This window comes from Ambystoma mexicanum, chromosome 3q (assembly GCF_040938575.1).
Source record: "Ambystoma mexicanum isolate Mex_15411 chromosome 3q, UKY_AmexF1_1, whole genome shotgun sequence".
Taxonomy (NCBI): Eukaryota; Metazoa; Chordata; class Amphibia; order Caudata; family Ambystomatidae; genus Ambystoma; species Ambystoma mexicanum.
Genome location: NC_090926.1, coordinates 70,531,551 through 70,553,293, shown reverse-complemented (window position 1 = coordinate 70,553,293; position 21,743 = coordinate 70,531,551). Strand labels below are relative to the sequence as shown.

General features: G+C 47.2%; 1 protein-coding gene across 3 annotated transcripts in view; it reads right to left on the bottom strand.

The window, feature by feature from the left end:
• LOC138582145 (alpha-tectorin-like) overlaps positions 1 to 21,743 on the bottom strand; it is a 402,447-nt gene that overhangs the window by 196,127 nt on the left and 184,577 nt on the right. For all 3 annotated transcript variants that reach the window (XM_069653169.1, XM_069653171.1, XM_069653170.1), the window contains exon 6: positions 325 to 420. In XM_069653169.1, the coding sequence (XP_069509270.1) occupies positions 325 to 420 (96 nt within the window). The remainder of the gene's footprint in view (positions 1 to 324; positions 421 to 21,743) is intronic.

Here is a 21,743-nt window from a genome sequence, read left to right as displayed (position 1 = left end):
TGCTAACGTAAAAAGAATGGATTCCTATGAAATCCGCCTATATTAAGCCAATGCTAAAATCCGGCATATTTTATAGGAACCCACTGTAAATGCCTCCAGCAAATTTTGCAGGAAGCATTTACACGTTTCCCAAATCATGCTACGAGAAATGTGCTCACCTGGAACCGTCTGGTTTAACACCTTTTTTTGCACTAAGTTATGGGAAATGAAGAAAATGACACAGGAAGGGAGAAAGAGCACGGACCGACCGAATGCACTGTCTCTGTCGACCTGATTCTAAACACTGGTATGTTTTATAAGATTGCACTGCCCACATATACATACCTGTAAATAAGGAGTGACCCACTGGATTCTCTCATAATTCATCAAAACAAAGGAAAGGACGCCATCCGAAATTAAAACCACTTGAAAGGTGTTTTCCTGCAATTAGTTAAGACAAGTAAAGAGAACACGTTATTCCAATGAGTTGATGAGGTCTTTACTGTTCATTTGACGTGCTCGAATAAAGACAACATATTGCTCTAAAATATTTTTGTTAACCTGACTCCTAACCCCGGCCACTCCATTACAAACAAAAACCATTCAAAAGGGTTGTGTGTCATGCTCACGACTGACTGACTGACTGGGCAGCACACATTTTTGGTCGAATTATCTGGTAGAGGGACAGGTGTGCCTAACTGAGGCAAGCTGCTGTTTCCCTTCTAAACCGAAGACTTGTCTCCACGTGTCCTAAAGATCGTATTTAATATAAAAAGCAATAGAAATACGTTCTTATATGTTTGGTAAAGCATGCAATCCCTCTTATTTAGATGGTCCACAATTTCTTTTTATACTTTTTATCGTGTTTTTCTTTAGTTCATTACAAACTCTTTTTTACACATTAAAACATCAGAATTGTGAATTTTCTCTCACATTGACCATTCAAATCAGTCAAGTCCTTTAGTCCTTTTTTGTATTCTCTCTCTTGTTCCATCAACATAGTCTTCTGTTCTGGGACTTGATCTAAGATGTCAATCCCTGCACAGGTTCGCCCCATGTTTTCTCCATTGGCCCCAATACTTTTTAATCTTTATATGTGCGATCTTGGGGAAAGTCAAAGGCAAAGAAGTCCTTTCACAAAGAAATGCCAGTGGTAGCGGAAGTGACATCACATGACCCTTGACCTCTGCTGACATCACAAAAAGTGATGCCATTTGACCCCACCCCGAAGTCACATCACGGGAAGCGATGGAACACAACCTTTTACCACTTGACAAAACAGGAAGTGGCATCACATAGCATTGTTCCTAAATACACTATGAACAATATGGTTAAAATATCCCTGTAACGTGATAAACATTTCATACAAGAATGGATCACCATATGTATCGGCAAAAAAAATGTAACTGCAACTTGCAAAAAGCAAAATACATAGTCCAAAATGGATGCTTATTCTACTCTAAAACTTTTTGGAGGATTTTGTCTGCATTTTGAATTTGAGATGTTTAAGAACAGAATAAATCAGTGACTCACCCCCTGAACTCTGCCTGAAATAGACCTTTAATGAGTCTAGCAATTGTAGTATAGAATTCCAGAAAGACAAATTATTTGTTATTCCTATTTTTTCTTATTTAGGGTCACTGCTCAAAGTGTTAAACTTGTGGAATCCCCTGTTTTTTTAAAGAAGCCTGAACAAGAAATCCAACCACTCTAGAAACAAAGAACCACATGGCATTGGCCACAGCCCAGGAGCTTCAATTTGTTAAAAAAATAGTAATTTTGGTATTCTTTTTTTAGGGATAGCAAGGGACACCACAGAGGTAGTAAGGGAGACCTTAGAGGTCGCAAGTGCGAGCCCTGGCAACCCCTAAATGACGTCCATGGTCAAAGGGAAGTAATTGTTTATCCCCCAATTCTGAATACTCAACCTCTTCCTTGGGTCATGTATGCCGGCGATCTCGTCCTCCTTGACAAGACCTGAATGGGCCTCCAGAGGAGAGTGAAAGGCCTAAAACTTTACATCCAAGAAAAAGATTAAAAGAATGAATGTTAAAAAGACCCAAATAATGACATTTTGTGAGCAACAGGGGAAACACAAAGGGAAGTTCAAGTTATTCTTGGGGACCAGGAAATTGTAGGAAGTCCATTCAATAAAATATTTAGGAGTCACCATGAATTTGAACATCAGAGAACATGAATGGGAAGCAAGTCTGAGAACAAGGGTGTAGAGGTGGGCTCGACAAGAATCGATACTACATCAAAAATACAGACTATTCTCACCGATTCCGGTGGTCATCTTCTATAAGCAGAAGGTGACTCTAATTTTAACATATCGAGTGGAAACCGCGCTTAACTTATCTTGGGAAATCTGGAATATTTTGAAAGCCATTTTTTGGCACAAGGTACTGCATTTGCCTCCTTCTTTCCCAGTGGCCATGATTAGATACAAACTGGCCTTGGAGAACTGGCTTTGCAGTCACTCCACTCCAAGGTTCTATGGAAATCGCTGGATTTATACCGAAAAACTGTAATGGATGACTACCTCCCTCCTATAGATATTCTAAGAATGAAGCAGATTGGGAGCCATACTAGTCTCCTGGATCTTTGGAAACACTTAAATGCAACAGGTGGGTACATTCCCTTGGTTTTTCAACAGTCTTTAAAGAACAATCCCCTCCTGGTCAAAGGGAAAATACTGACAAACTGTTGGATAGAAACACAGGAAACGAGATCCATGTATAAACTATTAATAAACTGTTTGCATGAAAGAGAGCAATAAACCAGCTACCTGGTTATCTAATAAAAGTCCCCTGTCTGAGGTACAGAGATTTCTTTATGCGGCTAAGACTAAACGTCCTCCCTACGAGGGAAGTCTTAGCCCAGCAAAGGCAGCTGAATGTGCAATCTGTGACCTGTAGATTTTGCGAGGAGCCAGATTCAATTGACGCACTTGGTGATTGAATGTGCCATACTGACTGCTACTAGAGATAAACACAGGGACAGTATGATATGTGTACCGACGACCTTGGAGGCGGAAGAATGGTGGAACCTGCTATTGTTGGGGTGAAGATAGCAATATGATCTTCACTATGATGGCATTTTGGAACGATATAGTCCCATGTACCTTCACTTTTAATCAGGTCCAATGTTACTCCTCTTTCTCTCCTTTCCCTTCCTCATCTGTGGCGGAAAAAGGAAAACTGTATTCCATGTTCAATTTATAGGAACGTATTTAACGAACTTGATGATCTCTATTCTCGATGCTACAGTGGAAATGAATAGTGAACCCTAGGGTGATTTAATATAAATGGATCATTCTTTTTATCGAATTGCATTAGCTAGGAAATGTACTGAATATTCGAATTTTTTGTATATGGAATGTATGCGAAAGGGTGTAAAAAACCAAACACTAATAAAAAAAAAGAAAGAAATGGCATTGTTACCTGGGCTACATCTGGACAGATTGCATCCGATTGGGGTTAGACGAATATCACAATTTAGGACCAGGGATAAGGCTATGACCCCACTAGTCATTCATATGATCCATTACTATCCAGCTCAAAGAGGGGAATTCATAGCCCAACTCAATTGTGAACTCATATATATCTATGATCTACTAGAGGTAGCCGATGTATCACCCTTTTTAAGAGGGGAACAGAGATTTGTATCCACATACTCAGATCAACATATCGAACCCTCCTCTAAGATGGCTGAGGTTCTTCAAGAGTCTTTAAACCCTCAGGATGCTCAAAGAAACAATTCTGCTCTCAAAGTGTTTTTTTAATAAGTTACCCCTGAAGCCAACGTGGGAAGAACAGCAGGGTCTATATTTTGTAGAGAGACAGGAGAGAGGTTCTATTACATCAAAAAGAGAAGAATGCTTAAGGGCTTGGAGTGACCCAATCTCAACTCATGTGGCTGAATCCATTCCAATACACAGTATTAGAAATGACTCTTTCACATCCAATGTTAGGACAGATTGGGATAGCTGAAATCCAAGAGCAAGTGCTGTCCCAATTTTTCTAGCTTGAAAACTAAAATCATCTAAGTGAGTCTTCCCCTATTGTGTTAGTAGAGAAATCTGACGGGAGTTATCCATTTGTTATTGATGTACGAAAGGTCAATGAGCTCTCACAGTTCAATGCCTAACCCAGACCCCTGGCAGAGTAATTCATAAAAAAAGGCAGAACCTACACTGTAGAACTTACAAAGAGGTATTGGCAGTTTACCCTTGCGAATGAGGACAAAGAGAAATCATATTTTTTAATTCAATTCAATTTCCAGACTAACATTTGCCTCCACCCCCGTAACATTTTATGGACTCCACATTGTAGCTATTCCAGGAATTCACATGGACCAACACTGATTATTGATGCCATCATAATTCATAGCAAGAGCAAGGACGACCAAATACATCACTGCTCTGGGGCTGGTCAGGCACTATGGAAAGCTGGGCTAATGGCTATTTCCACTAAGTGTCATTTCAATCAATCCACAGTTGAATACATTTGTTTTTGTGGGGAATGATCTTGTTCAACCCCAAACCTAGGCAGTGGGTTCGCGGAAAAATAAACTGATAGCATGCCTTGGGTTATCAAGTATTATCCCCGTTTTTCACTATTGCAGGCACTTTCTCTGATCAATTAAAATAGGACCAACATCCGAAACTGTCCTGGTATTCAAAGCAAAGAAAAGCCATCTAAGCCTTAAAGACTACTCTATGAACTGATTAGACGTGATTTCTCCAATTTCTTCCTCTTGTAAACTGATGCGTAATTAGTTGGCTTAGGAGCAGTGTTTTCCCACTAGAGAACAGGCCATGGATAATCCATGTTGTACATTAATTTGAATCTGTTTTTAAGACAGACAAATTACTCTACAATAGACTAATTGAGCAGTCCAAGGATTGAAATATTATTTGATGGGCTATAGGATTACCACAACCACTTAAAGGGCTTACAGTGTAACAAAAAAACCAAACATTTTTGTAATACTTTATTTGTGCGTTTTCTCAACAATAAATAACATACAAGAAGTCTGATTTCCTCCCGCTGCCACACGCTTCACAGAAATTCCAAACAGAAAGCAGAAAGCACAATCGCAGAGAATGAATATCAACATTGTCACTGGATCATACACCATTATCAGTCTGCAATTGTAATCAGATATTGGCTATATGGGCCCCAAATCTCTGGGGGACATGCATGTAGGGGCAAGGTCCGGATAAAGGCAGTCTCAGTGTCATAGCAATAGGCAACATCCTGAAGCCAACCCTGAGGGCAGGGTGAGCAACCCCAAGCCATAGCCACTCTCCAGTGCGCCACTACAAGCAGAAGTCCAGCCAATAGTCTCAGCGTGGGCTGCAGGGCCCTTGGACATCCCAACAAGGCAACAATAGGATCAGGCTCTAGCGGTTCCCCAATTATCAATGAGATTATTGCTAACACCTCCACCCAGAAACTAGAGATCCATCGGCACTCCCATGCCAAATGGAGAAATTCTGCCAGAGTGAATGCACACCTAGCGCAGGAGGCTGGGGTAGTGAGGAAGTATTTGTGAAGCCTAGCATGGGAGTGATAAGTTTGGTGTAAAAATTTAAAATGAATTAGCTTATATTTAGAGTTTAGAGATACCTTCTGGGTTTGCGCCAGCAAATAAGGCCAGTCCTCGTCTCTGATGGTGGCCCCCAGGGCAACCTCCTCCGCGGGGCCTCTCCCTCCCACAGCACGTCAGCCACCAGTCTGCGATAGATTTGCGAAACCAAGCGGCCCTCCCCCTGCGACTGGATCACCCGGTGCAATAGTGGCCACGGTGGAGGCTGCACCGGGAAAGTGGGAAGGAGGTCTTTAAGCGCAAGCCGCAGTCGGAAATACAAAAAGACCTCAAGCGCCGAGCTACCCCCTCTCTCACCTGCTGGACCGTAAGGAACACCCCCGCTATGAAAAGATTGCTGAGGGTCTCAACTCTCAGTTTGCTTACCCACTGTAGATAAACCCCTTTCGCTTGTCATTGGCAGCCCGGGGATGTGCTGTGCCGGTATAAGGCACGAATACAGAGTGGAGATGCCTGCCTTCTCTGCCATCCTCTTCCAAATTGCATTCCAACGATATTTCGTGTTTTAGGCGACGTCCTAGATTGCCCGATGACCACCGCATGCAGGAGAGAGGGAGACGCCAGAGCTCTTTCCACCTGCACATGCGGTCTCACAAATTGTGTAGTGTACCAATGGCCGAGAAACTGTGCCTGCATAGCCCAGTAATATCGTTCTAGGTCGGGCAGCGCCAGTCCCCCCCCTCATCATTGGGTGTATCAGTGTCATGTACGCTACTCTAGCTGCTTTCACGGCCCACAGCAGATCAAGAATAAGCCCCCGCAACCCCTGGAAAAAGGCACCCGATAACAGTAAGGGGATGTTAGTGAAGAGATAAAGGAATTTAGGAAAAATAATCATTTTGACCAAAGAGACCCGTCCTATTAGAGTGAGCAGGAGTCGCTGCCATCTCGCCACTGTCTCTTGGAGATTCCCAATGACCCTCCCATAATTGTCTCGGTAGAGATTGTCTCGGTTGCGGGACACCAACACCCCCAGATACCGGACTCCAGCGGACTCCCACCTGAGGATGAACTCATCTGTGAAGGCCCTGGTCTCCTCTGGGAAGGGGAACACCACTGACTTGCTATTGTTGATTCTCAAACCTAAAAAAAAACCAAACCTCAGCACTTCTCTCATCACCAGGCATAGGTTATCGATTGGGTTATCAATAAAGAGGGCCACATCCTCCATGTACAGCGATATTATTAGTCTGTGCCGACCTAGACACAATCCCCTCTGAATATGCTGATCCTTCAAGATTGCCGCCAGTGGCTCCATTAAAAGGGCAAATAGAAGTAGAGAAAGAGAGCACCTCTGACAAGTCCCTCTTCCCATCCCAATGCCAGCGGATCTCGTGCAGCCCACCACAATTCTCGCTGATGAGTCAGCATAGAGTAGAGAAAACAATCTGATAAAGTAGGGGCTGAGTCCCATCTTCTGGAGTACCACGAGTAAGAAGGGCTATCAAAGGCCTTCTCAGCATCCAAAAACACAGCGATCACCTGGGACAAGGAATCAAGTGCCTCAACAACCCCAAAGCAATGGCGAAGGCCGAAAGAGGTGTTCCACCCGGAAATAAAACCAGCCTGGTCAGCCAGCTCCAGGCTGGGCATCAGAGGAAGCAACCTCTTCGCAAGGACCGTAGCAAATATCTTATTATCAACGTTTATTAAAGAAATTGTCTGGTACAAGGCACAGTCTTCAGGTGGTTTACCCTGTTTGTGGATCAGCACTATGTTTGCCTCAAGCAGTGTTGAGGAGCAGCAGGGCCAGAATAGGAGCATAGGTTTTATAGAACTCTCCCGGTAAACCGGCAGGCCATAGAGACTTAGACTCTGGGAGCTAGTATTTCTTCCAGGGAGATCTCGGAGGATGCCTCCACCCAGTAGAGCTCTACCATTTCTAGATAGTCATGCAGGGCCTCCAGGTCCCCTGAGTACTGGGATCCGTATAATTGTCTGTAAAAGGTCTGAAATACTGCCACAATTCCTTCCACGGAGTATGCCGGACCACCCTGACACAATCCACCTGTAGGGGTCGCATATCAGCCGCTATCAACTGGGCAAAAAGTGCACCTGATGGCCGTGGGCTAGAAATCGAATCTCCCCGTCTGCATTGACTCTGAACCTATCTAGTTCCTTGCATAGCCGCGCCAGCGTCTGAGAGTCCGCTCTTGCTGCGTATTCCCTGAGGCTCTTTACCTGAGATTCTTTCCCTGAGGCTCTTTACCTGAGATTCCCCAGCTGTGAGTTCCTGCCTGATATCTCGGAGAATCCCCTTCTCCTTAGACATGCATTCCACTCTAACATAGCACTTAAGCTCTCCCAGAGTAATCCCACAGTGGAGATGGAGCCCTTGTTACTCTGAAGATAAGCCTGGATCTCTTCCTGCAGTTCCCGCAGGAAAACTGGGTCCTGTAGTGCGCCCATCGTAAATCTCCAGGAGTGGCCTCCCCGGCCTGACCCCCCAGTCTACATTCCAGAAGCACAGGGGAGTTGTCCATCAAAGTGCGTGAGAATATATGACAGTCATCTCATTGGAGCCCCCTTCACGGGACACCAACAGGTAGTCCACTCTAGAGCTTGATCCATGAACCCAGGAGTGATATGTATAGTCCCGGACCTACCAGTGTTGGTGTCTCCATGCGTCAATAAGGTTATAGGCTGTGCAAATTTCTCTGACCTGTAGGCTCGCTATAGTCGCGCCACCCTGGTTCACCCAGTATCTATCTAGTTTGGGATCCAACACTGTATTCAGGTCACCCCCTCCAAACAGTGCCCTGACAGCCCGCGAGTTGTACCATGAGCCAATCGAACGCATTAGGGTTGTCCACATTAGGTCCATAGGAGTTCACCAAAGCCACTGTAACTCCCTTGAGAACCCTGTGCACCAGGAGAGCCCTCCCCTCATGGTCTCTTGCCACTGATATCAGGTGAAACCTGACTCCCAGGGCTATCAGGACAGCCACCCCTCTGGCATAGAAAGAGTAGGAGGAGAGGTATCTATGGCACCCCCAGCTGGCACTCCATTTGCACTCAGAGGATGGACGTAACGCTCACCTGACTCCCACGGAGGCGCTGGCCTGGTTCGCGCTGCTGTGACCTCTTCAAAGGTGATGCGCAGGTTTCGGAAGACGGACTGGACCGGGCCCCCAAATCTGGCTTGTCTGGCTCGCAGAAGTATCCTTCTGTAGGCGAAAATAGGGGATTAACTGTCTGCGGGGTAATGCAATCAGCCTCCCACTTTCCCCTCTCACCCTCCTCGAAACCCTTCTGTGATTCCTCGTAGCGTCTCACCTTAGGGTCTGGAAGGACGAGCTCTCCATCCTGCTTCTGATGCAGGGGCGCGTTGGTATCCAGTTACTTCACTGGATTTTCGGATTGGTGAGAACCAAACTTGCTTGGCTTCCAGGTAAGTTTTTTGATAAGAGGTTCCCCTTGTGTCCATGCATTAATGTACTAATGCTAGTGTCTCTTTCCCCATAGGGGCCGGGGTACGGAATGCCGGGGAACAGGCACCGACCCGAGATGAGAGGTGAAATCCTTGTAGAAATCAGGTAAGTCTTTAATGAGCGTTTTTTGGTAATGTCTTTTCATTCGCTCATTAACGCTGATGTCTCTTTTTCCCCTTAGGGGCTGGGGTCTGGAAATGCCAGGATGCGGCGCGGACCCGAAATAAAGAGGGAATGAATCAACAGGTAAGTCTTAACATGGAGAATTAGCTTTCCTTATTCCCTTCTCTCTCTCACCTTTTGTTCTGGTCTTTTTCTCCCTAGGCGCTGGGGCGTGACTGCGAATCCGGATGATCGCTGCTGAACATGGAGGCGCCCTGTAAAGGTGAGTGGAATGCGGCGCTGCAGCGATCGACGCAATGAGCTTTTAAATAAAAGTCTTCCTTTTCAGGATTGTCGGCGAGATGTCTCCGGGATGCTGATTTAGCAGGTAAGGACTTTTCCTTCTTCTGTTCTATTCTTCTCTTCCTTTGCAGGTGATCCAGGATGCTGGCAGGCGTGGCAGAAGTCAGGATGCAGGAGCAGACACGGTGAGCGTCCAGCTGCTAGATGCAGAACAACGCAAAGCATGTGTGGCTGTTCGGGTGGGGTTTAAATAGCCTTGGAAGAAGTTCCAGGTATGTATCCTTCCTCCAATCAGGTATGTATCCTTCCCCGACCACGCCCGGATGGTAAATTAGTCCCACAGGTAAAGTAGTTCCTTTCAGGCCTCAAGGAGGCCGGGATCCTGCAGCATGGTCTGCATCAGGTAAGTGCACCCAAGCACTTCCATAATGAGCCTGGCGCCTATGGCGCCAGGACTGATGTCTTTTATGAGCCTGGCGCCATAGGCGCCAGGACACTGTCCAAAGGGCCCCTATATGGGGTTGCTGGGTCCTTCCTTGGGGACTGGATGTCCGCTTTCGGGGACGCAGGGCTTGAACCGGCTCCCCGGGAGCGGGCATCATGACAGGAATAAGGTGAGTCTCTTGAATAAGGGCCACATCAATCTGGTGTCTCCTAAGGTATTGTGCAGCCTTCCGGATCTTGGAGGGGCATATGTCCCTCACACCTCCCTTACTTACAGCCTTCCCCAACCACCCACCTCCTCTGGCAACCACCAACCTGCCCATTGTCCCCCCCAACCATTGGTCCAAAACATTGCTGTGCACGGGGTGCTAGTGCCCGGCCAAGCCCGCAGGGCTCCACCACCAATTGGCGGTATATAATCAACCTGAGGCAAACTATCTGATCATTTCGGTGTCAACAGTCAGCACACTGCTATTCACATAGCCCCCTCTCAGCCATTCCATCTGGCCCACATCATCCCAGATCTCTCCGGTCATCCCGGACCTGATCCTGATTGCCTGCTCAGGACCTTGCGTTGTTGCTGGGGGAGTGTCTGCCAATCTCATCAAGAAACGAGCTTGCCACCTCTGGTGATGTGAAAAACTGTGTCTGCCCTCCGTGCTGGATCCACAGTTTCACAGGGAACAACATAGATTATTGGATGCTATGGTCTCTCAGTCGTCTCTTGACCCTGCGAAGGATTGCCGTGAGGACTGCACTGCCACAGAGAAATCCAGATATATGTGGATTTTGTCCCCACCATACTGCAAATCTCCTTTTGTTCTGGCCAGGCGTGGAACTGCATCTCGGCCCCCATAATTAAGTAGAAGTGCAATGATAGGGCGGGGGCCACTCCAGGTATTAGGCAAGCTGCAGTATACAGTGGGCTCTTTCCACCACAAACAGTGGAGACAGCTCGGCACCCCCAAAGAGTTCATCTTTCTTTCTGCAGGATCTCCCCTCTAGGTCTTCATTTTTAGCTGCCATTGCCTTAATCTGCGCCTCGAGGGATGACACTCTGGCTACCAGCGAGGCCGGCCCATCCTCCAGCCCGGATACTCTGTGCTCTACTTCATCCAGACGGTCGCCGTGTTTGTCCAATCGATGCTCAAGGAGGTCGACCTTGGAGGAGAGAAAGTCCAGTTTCGAATCAAGGCCGCCAATGCCCTGCCTTGAGGTTGAGGAGTCCTCCGGGAACATAGGGGCTCCCCCCGCCATCTCTCCCGCAGGTTCTGATGTGTCTGCGTGATGCTGTGGCCTGGATGACTTGGAGGACGCCCCCCCTTTGAAGGTGAGTGTTTGTTGAACCTTATCAGTCTTGTCCATATTTCAGGGGGGGTCCCTCAATTCCAGGAGTGGGGGAGTCAGCAGGAGGCACCCCAGCCGTGGGTCTGATCTTGATGAAGGCATGGATCCCCGCTGGGACCGATGTCGCAAATGGTGGTGCCCAGGCTGTCTACTCCAACATCCCCCTCACGCCTTTCTTGTGGCGGACGTTCCTGAGGGGCCTAGGTACTGTCTATCGAGTGGAACCCACACGGTCCACGGGCTCTTTATTGGGGCCACAGCATCGCCTCAAGTGGCGGGGGAGCCAGGCCACACCACACTCCAAGCGAGAGGGCGTCCCTGCACCGGGATTGTATCAACCGTGCCGGTAGGCCCTTTGCAGGGTCAATTCAGTGGGGTCTGCGGGATCCTGGAACCCTCCGCCCGCCTCCGACATGGTCCCAGGAGGCGGCAGGACAGCCAGGACAGTCCCCTGCTGCAGGAAAATGAGGTTGCATGCCATACCGCGTGACCAAGTGTATTGCAGTGCAGCCATGGTTAGCATTCACTTATCTAGTGGGGTCTTTTATCCAGGTGACACCCCCTGCTGGTACTGGGCACTACTCCCAGTGCCACCTCCTCACTCTCATCTGGGCCAGTCCATGCTCTGGTACACTCGAGTAAGCCCTGCTCCCGACCCACGCACCAGGTCGGTGATCCACTGTGCTCCACTTCACCACTACTATGCACCGTGGCCAGACACAGGGAGGCACCACCAGTCCAGGACCCCAACACCAGGTCCTCCCTCTGGCCCAATGTGACTCCATTGGTAGATCTACAGCGACTGTGTAGGACCTGGACTGATTGGGAAGCTGTTCCCCCGGCGGGTCTAGGTGCCAGGCGTGCCGTCCCATAAGGAGCGCTGGAGCCCTCAGTCCAGAAATTGCACCTCAGTTAGGGCTCTCCTGCTCAAGGATCCTGGAGGCGGGATCCCAGTTACCTCCGCCTACGGGCCACGGCCTCCTGACCACCGGGGACTCCGGGGCAGTCTCGGCCTCTCCCCAAGAGGGTGGGAGGGTGTTGACCAAAATACCTCCAGGGGATGAAGATTGGCCCCCCTCCGCTCACCGTGCCGGTCCCATCGGCGGGTTCCCTACTGCCTCCCACCTAGGCCAGCCGGATATCGCAGGCGCTCTGCTCCCTTCTCTGCACCCGAGTCCGGATAGGTTAGCCCAGGCCTCTTTGTCAGATCGACTCCAGCGCACCTCTCAGGAGTGGTCATCGTGGCTCTCCTCACCCCTCTTCAGTGGTCGGATTCAGCGTGCGCCTTACTCTACCCTCCAGCTCCTCCTCCCTCCAGAAGGCCGATCAGCTCCGGACTGTGGGCTCGGCGGGGGCCCACCACACCAGCTGCCCGCCGTGTCAGTCCCAGCCTCTCCACTGGACCCGACCTCAGCTGGCCCTGCAGGATCGGGCGCTGCGGTTCTTCTAACCCCCTCACAATGGTCGGCCTAGGGCGCCTTCCACTGCCAGTCGGCACCTCCTCGCACCGGCGGCTGAGCAGCGCAGCAAGGTGGGCTCAGCAGGGGTTCCAGCCGTGTCAGGCTGCCCAGCAAAGGGAGGGACCCTCGGGGCACCTAGTCACATCATGCCCAACAATTTCCCTGCCTCAGACGAGCTTTTTCTTCAGGATTTCGGAGCTCCGTACGAAGCTCAAAGAGAGACCGCCATCTTGGTCAGGCTCTCTAGCGCCACCTCAAAAGAAAGCAAACATTGAATCGTTCTGCAGTTGTCTACACTCTGGAACATAGATAATTAAGAATTCAGATCAATGTGGATTTTTGGGTTTGCACCCTATGTACTGACAAGATTTATTTAGGGGACTAGTCAGAAGGGGGGGGTACTGGGAGAAGTCACTTTTGAGGGGCCTTAGAGAGTAACTGAGGAGGATTCCTGCACTCTGTGATGACATTCATAAAGGAAATATTTGGAGGAAAACCATAGTCATCCAGTCCCCTATCTGGAGATTTTGTCTGAGCCCCACATTCACCCCTTGAGGGGGTGCCCTTCCCTGCTGCATTCCATGGTTGCCTGAAAGACAAGAGCATGTGCGCTGTAGGCACATGGAAGAACACCTTTGTTCTGTCCCTGTGCTGGGAGTTTTAGGGTTCCCCATAACATGCACGTACAGTTGTTTTTTGTGTATCTATTTGAACACTTAACGCCTGCCATCACGGATTACCGTTCATAGCCCGAGAGTGCTCCAAAACTGTTTAGCGGTATGTTGACATGCTTCCTTTTGCAAAATTCATTTAAAGCTCAGCCATAAAATGGCGGCACACTCACTCACCTGTCGTTTTGTCTATATTGTTTTTAGATGATGCTCTGAAAAGCACCTTATCAACCAATACCTACCTACCTCTGTGCTTCTAAAAATGACAAGTCCTGATGACAGTTCGAAACTATTCTATGAACTATGTTACTTGTCAACCCCTTTATAGAATCACAACAACCTGAACTTGAAACACTAAATACAGTGTCGACAAGCCCTGACATGAGTCATGTACTTAGACATAGCTCATAAAAAATCCTCATGCATCAAGCACTGTGAAAAGTCCGAATTGGTTTTTTGATTATTCACACACAAATGTCAATAATTGTTTTCTTGTCATGCTTCAGTGTACTGTCTACTAGACTTCTGTATACTAGATTTTGTGGTCGAATTTCTGATTTTATATACATATGTACCTGTCTTGTGCTTGTGTATATGTTATCCCCATGTTCATTTTTCTAGATTAAAATTGATTTTATCTATATCCTGTGCCCTACTAGTGTAATCTAATGTTGTTACACTAGGCTCTAGAACCATGTCAATCTCCGCTTAGCGGGTTTCTAAAATGAACCACGCCTCATTTCCAATCAACCTCTGCCCTTCTCCATTAATAAGGGATATTATTGATGATATATTGGCTTTCCTACAACCTTTGTGGATGTCTCCCATGCTCAGGGTGTCAGACCTTCCATCTCAAAAACATGGATTATGCAACTCTTATAGAAACCAACTCTGGATCTATTTCAATCTAACTACTACAGACCTATAATGAGTATCCCATTTAGACTACAGTGTTGGAACAATTAGTTGCAGTGAATTATGGAGATCCATGGGCTCTTGGGACACGGCAGTCAGGATTTAGGCATTGAGGCGGCACTGACACTACACTAATGGATGTTAAAGATCAACTATTATGCGACATGACAATCTGCTTTTGACACCCTTGACCACCGCCCCATCTTGCACAGATTGTATTCTGTGGCAGAGGTGTCTAAATCTGCTCTTAAATGATTTCAATAACTTTTTGGAGATCGGGTCATGTATGGATGCACTAATGAAAGAGCCTAGCCCAATTCAGCATGGGGCTTGTCAAGGTCAACTCTATCTTCATTACTTTTTACATGTTCACCAAATCTTTCCATGACCTATTGCTTGACTTCAATGTGAGATATCATTGCAATGCTGATGACTCCTAGTCACTCTTTGTCAGGGTTCCATTCAGCTCTTCCTCCTCACGTTTTGGATAATGTACACACAAAAGAAAAGATCCCCATGCCCCCAGCAACTCTAACATTATCCCTGAGAATTTGGGACTCAAACGCTGATTGCAAAGCCCTCAGAAAACACTTTCATCCAGAAGCGTTTGTTCCTTCAGAGAACGCTATGGGTTGCCGTGGGAACGCTGGCTCCCACTGCATAGACGTATGCCTCCTGGATTACGGCAGCGCGTGTGCGTGCAGTCAGCTGTCCCTGATATAAACTCCGCCCAATCTGCACAGCACCGCTTCTGAATTTGTTCAGAAAGCTTCTTACGTACATTGTTACCTTGATTCTTGGTTTTCTGACTTCCTGGTCTGTATTTCGGCTATTCCTGCTTCGTTTCCTGATTTTGCTCAACGTGGTTTACCTGGCTGACTTGGAACGCTCTCTGGATTGTCACAGCTCCCCTTGGTACTCTACTCCTGCCTGTTGCCGAATTGGAACGTTTATTGGATTGTCACGGCTATGCCAGCTATGCTTCTCCTGCCTGTTGCCAACTCGGAACGTTTAGTGGATTGTCACGGTTCTCCCTGCTACGCTTCTCCTGCCTGTTGCCAACTCGGAACGCTTACTGGATTGTCACGGTTCTCCCTGCTACGCTTCTCCTGCCTGTTGCCGACTCGGAACGTTTACTGGATTGTCACAGTTATCCCTGCTACGCTTCTTCTGCCTGTTGCCGACTCTGAACGTTTACTGGATTGTCACGGTTCACATTGGTATGCTTATCATCAACTGTTACTAACTTGGAACATTCACCGGATCGTCACATCTAGGGTCTGAACCCTTCAGCTTTGGGATCCTCAATAAACACTGGGGACATTGGCGCATCGGCGCAAGGATCAAGTACTTTTGTTTAGGTGTCCTTGTGCCGGCGGGAATAGACAAACATTGCCATTCCTGGAACTAATACTCTTATTGCTGCAATCTTCCTTGTGGGACACTCCAAGGCACATGACATTCTTCTATAGGTAAGCAGACTGCACAGCAGCAGTATTTGTTCTTCTATCATTTGTGTTCCCTCTGCAATTCCGACTGGTCTATTTCCCAGGGTTACTCATCATACTTGTTTGGAAAACATTAGTCAAACCACTCATTCTTTGATTGTGAGTAATACTTCCTATTATTTAGTTTTCATTGTTGTTCTGGAACGTTAAATTAATCCTTGGTTTTCTTTTGCAGCCAGCTGTGTGTGTACCAGGGATCAACCCTGTGGTGCCCTTCCAGATGACAAGAACTGAAGTAGACCCGGAGGGGAGGTATCTGATACTGTGGGGAGTGCTGGAGCAGGTAGAGATCTGCATAGTCAACACATATTTTCCAAACCACGGCATTCCGTCTTACCTAGCTAGGCTGCAGATGAAACTGGCGGGGCACAGAGATGGCCTGTACATATGGGGTGGGGATCTTAACTGTGTGAGGGACGTGGACCTAGATAGATCTGAACCCCCCCAGAAGCAATCGGACAGGACCTCTAGGGTGCTAAACAATCTGCTGGAACAACTAGACCTGGCAGATGTCTGGAGGGAACACCATCCCACAGACAGAGGATACTCACATTATTCCTCCCCACACAACCTCTACACAAGAATCGATTACATGTTTATAGACAAAATGCACCTGGCTCAGGTGGAATCAATACAATACTTGGGTAGATCGATTTCAGGCCACTCCCCCCTGTCAATGCACTGGGCTTTGAAGGGCCCTCGACCCCCTATCCTGCTATGGCGAATGCCCACAGAGGCTCTGACGGACCCAATATTTAAGGAGGAGCTGGGAGATAAACTGGTAGAATATGTCACCAACAACAGTGGTAGTGTGAAGCGCTGGAGCACGGTATGGGAGGCCCTAAAGGTGGTAACGAGGGGAGAGGTTATAGCCGGGACAGCGGGAGTCAGGAAAATGCTGAGGAGGGAGCTGGAGGAAAGGGAGGAAGAAATAAGGCTGGGAGAAATTAACAGCTCTGGCACTAGAGATGAGGAGGAACATTTGCAGGAGGCACGGACAAACTGTCAGCAGGCGTGGGGACGGCTAGCAAAGTTTGACTACACAGCACGCACTACCAGGGCACACATACAGGGTGACAAGCCAGGCAGGTTACTGGCTTGGCTATGCAGGCGAGAACACCCACAACACCCAGTGACTGCGATAAAAGACAAGACGGGAGAAACGAGAACAACCCAGCACTCGATCAACGCCACATTTGCTGACTTTTACTCTACATTATACGCACATGGCACCCAAGTCCTGCTGACAGATATAAAAGACACCCTAGAAGAGATAGGACTTCCTAAGCTGAACGAGCAACAACGCGACTCACTGAAAGAGGCCCTCACCCCAGAGGACATTTCAGTAGCAATTAGAGCCCTGTCCACATGCAAGACCCCAGGGACAGACGGGCTCCCCCCGGAGTTCTACAAAGCATACGAGACAACACTGGTCCCATTACTGCATGAGGTATTTCAAGAAGCTTATGAGACAGGAACCTTACCCAAGACCATGAGGGAGACACTTATAGTCCCAATACCCAAACCACAAAAACCAACCGAAGAATGCGACTCTTATAGACCAATAGCAATGCTGAATTACGACAGTAAGATACTGACCACTATCCTGGCCAACAAATTGTCCAAAGTGATAGGCAGTCTGGTTCACGAGGACCAGAATGGCTTTGTGCCTGGCCGCAATACAACTGCCAATTTGCGACGGCTACAGCACATTATAGCACACACAGCGGGAGGCCAGGAACATATGGCAGTGATGTCATTGGACGCCATAAAGGCATTCGACTCCATCTACTGGGACTGGTTGATAGAGGTGCTAAGGGAGTTTGGATTCGGGGAGGGATTTGTGCGCTGGGTCAAAATATTATACAATAATCCCACAGCCAGAGTAAAAACGGGCAAGTGGGTATTGGAAGTCTGGGAAATACAAAGAGGTACCAGACAGGGCTGTCCCCTCTCCCCCATGCTCTATATACTGGGGTTGGAGCCAATCGCAATCTATATAAGCAAACAATTCTGGGATGCTGGAATAAGAGTGGGCAGGGGGTTTCACGTTATCTCACTATATGCGGATGATGTCCTAATTTACTTAACAGACCCAAACAACAATGACCCTACAATTTTGGAAGTGCTTGATAACTTTGCACGGTACTCGGGGATACACTTCAGCAGACAAAAATCCTGCATGTTCCCACTGGCAGGCTTGAGGGGGGTGGAAGTAGACAACCTACCGCAGGTTGGGATAAGATGGCAGCAGGACATGTTTAAATACTTGGGGGTCAAGATCCAACACACACCTGAACTCACACACGAGCAGAACACACAGGCGGTATCTCAAGGGCTCCACAACTCAATTAAATTTTGGTCAAGGTTACCGCTCTCAATGATGGGAAGGGCATCGATAGCAAAAATGATTATATTACCACGTTACCTATACTTCTTCCAAACCATCTGCCACTACATCAGGCCACCCTTCTTCCGAAAACTAGAAGCCCAGATCAGAGAATTCATATGGGGAAAAACACGTCACAAACTGACATTGAATATTTTAACCCTCCCCTATGATAAGGGGGGCATACAACTCCCGGATTTTGAAAGGTACTACTTGGCGGCCCAACTCAGTCACGTCACTAAATGGCTGTCAGATGAGGACACCAATGAAACCGGCCTACTGAGTGAGCTTGTCAAACCCATGTACCTCAAAGAGATAATATGGGTGCCCCCGGATCGTGCCGGAGGAGCTCCCTTACTGGCCAAACTGGTTAGACTGGTATGGGAAAGAGTCAAGACCATCACACATCTGAAGAACCCCTACTCCCCTGATCTGCCAATAATGGCAGACATGAGAACGACACCAGCCGAGGTTAACATACTTAGGCAATGGGAGGGACTGGGTATATACGCTTGGGGAGACATGTACGAGGAGGGACAATTTAGGGATCTGGAATCACTGCACGAGATGGAGGGTCTACCAATGGGACAGTTCTTATGGTATCAGAAACTCAGACACGAGGCTAAGGAGAGATTGGACAGCTGGCCAGAGGAACCAGCAACGACCCCCCCTAGTGACAGAAATGTACAACCTCAGCGACGGGTGGAGGCCAGTGTCGAGAATCTATGCGCAGCTAAAAGATAGGCCCAACCCCCGTGGAGCCACGTTAAGGACCAAATGGGAGACGGACATTGGTGAGGGGTTATCAGACAATGAGTGGGAGAGAACACTGAAATTCCCAAAGTCAGTGTCCAGAAACGCCAGGTTCAGGCTAATCCAAGCAAACGTGCTATATAGAACGTACATGACCCCAAAAAGGGTAGCAAGCTTCAAACGGCAGGCAGAGGCACACTGCCCATGGTGCACTAGCGACGAAGCAGGCCTGATACACATGTTTTGGGAGTGTGCAAAAGTGGGCAGTCTTTGGGCCAACGTCAAACAAGCATGCGAGAAGGGCGGAGTAACCCGATATGAATGGACAATGAAGGAGTGTCTGTTGGGCACATACCCCAGACTAAGCAAAATAAAACATATTGTCCGGGTGATGGACATGGCATGCATACTAGCAAAAAGGGAGATGGCAATGTCATGGAAGTCAAAAAAAGGCCCACAATACATGAGATGGAAAAGGGAAATGGAGCGATGGACGGCTGCAGAGACAGAAGCCTGGGGAACTGGGACTGTTGGGGGTGATGGGGACACCAACGCTAAATTTGAGGCATGGAAAGCTGTGGTGAGAGACATGTTCCTACCATCTGACGACATGCCCCCATGAAGCCTAGTAATGTGATGAGTGGCGCTCAGCCGCAAGAAATGCGTAGCTCACAATGAAGAAAAGGGGGTGACGAGACACAAAGGGAAAGAATACCAACCCCACCCGTCCCCCACCTACAGGGACATGGACAGGCCACCTACTTGACACAAGGCGATATAGACTCCATAATCGTTGAACATGAAGACAGTTTATGTTTAGTTAATGTTGTTATTTTGTCCTGTGGGATGTTTCCTTTCAGGAACTAATCGAATATGTATTAAAACTGCAGAATGGCGGAGATAATCAGTAGGAAGGGAAATTGTCACTGATGTAATGCAAATCTTAAAATGCCAATAAAAATATTTTGAAATAAAAATAGATCTGAGCCGATAATTGTAAGTCCTCAGGTTAACAATAAGAGGGCATAAACCATCCCCATTCCTTGATGCAAGATTCTCAGGCCCTTCTGATTTTTCCAAATGTGAAAACATTGGGTATAATTATCAGCGCCCATCTTAATATGACATCTTCAGTCTTTTCAATAGTTATTAGCCAGAGCTATTACTTATGTGTTTGTAAACACATGTGGCCCTACCTAACAGATTTGCATCTGAGCACTACTGCTAGGGCAATCGTCTGTGCTAAAATGGATTATTGAAACACTTTTTATAAGGGTGTTTCTAAGTCTAATTTAGGGACAGTAGATTTCACAAAAATGATTGCTAGAACAGTTATCAAAGCACCCAACAGGTCTTATTCTGGCCCTTATTTTTTGCCACCTCTAATGGTTGCTGGTCCAAGTGAGAAAAATGTTTAAGGCTGCGGCTTTCACTGTGAGACTCTATATGGGCGGCCCTAAGCGTCTTGACACTAGGCAAAAACTTTATAAACCACTCACCATCAAACTTGGCCCTCATCTTCCCCCAGATTAAAATCTTCTACCATAGGTGGAAAAAGTCAATATTTATTAGGTGCCACAACCTCAAACGTGCTACTAGATTCTCTCAGAGCTAAACCAGACATTGCTTGCTTTAAAAAGCAACTGAACACTATACTTTTTCATCAATATCTGGATCTTTAAGCTTGTCTTGGTTGTCCCCCAAGGGACTGCTTTATCATCCCCTCTACAGCAATCTAATGCCTTTGGGTTATGAACGCTATAAAATAATATTAATAAAGAGTAGTAGGAGAAGAGTGGTGGCTACACCAATTGGCTGCTACCTTGAGAGTAAATAGGGAGATGTGCAAAGAGCTTACTTGGAACTTTGACACAAGAGTTGACAGGAGCCATGGACTTTCGTGAAGGAGCAGCTTGAGACTGCTGCTGGGGGAGCTCTGAGTCCTCTAAAGTTGGAGAATAGAAGAATGTGAAACTATTGCTACCCTCTTGAAGCAGGCTTCAAGCAGATTCTCAAGACCTTGAGAAGTTGGAGTGGAGCCTTCATTGGTTTATGAGAAATCAATAACTGCAACCTGAAGAATACCCAGGCAAACGGAAATCTATCAATATCTCTATGACCCAAGGGAATGGGTGGATTGGTGGCTGAAAGAAGATGATTTTGTCCCGGTAGGACAGCAGTATGCCAGTGTCCCTAGGGCAAGGGGATAAGAGAAAAGGTATTTTCCTTTAAGGAGAGTGGTGGATCCACAACCCACAAATATAGACACCAGGAGAGCAACACCTCTGTGCAAGCAAAATGACATAGTCCTGAAATATGCCTGCTCGAGTACTGTAAACGCACTGGAAGTCTATTATCTAAAGAACCTTTAAGTGTGAATACACTAAGATTTTGTTTGTCTGAAATGGGAGCTGGACATCAGACTCAATACATAATGTCCTCATAGTCTAGACCTGTGCACCTACTTCATTTAGTCCTTCATCCTGATAGTGTTACCATCAACCCTTCCCTTTCTGTTGGCCCAGTGACCCTGTAGGCATTTCTGCTACCATTCCCCATGAAAACAATAACTGTATTGTATTCCCACATGAGAAACGATTATTGTGACCACAGAATATATAGTGGGATTGTGTCTAATGGAACAGTGTGCACAATAGGATGGATTGTCAAAGTGTTAATATACAGTTTTTCTGTGAAGTGAAAATATGTTCGGTCTACAGGCAACTAGATATCGGTAATGCCTACTGTTCATGATCCTCAAAATTGTTAGAGCTTAAAGGCCAAAGCTTTATCTCTTCTTCTGGGGTTTTTCCATGTGGAACCTAGCC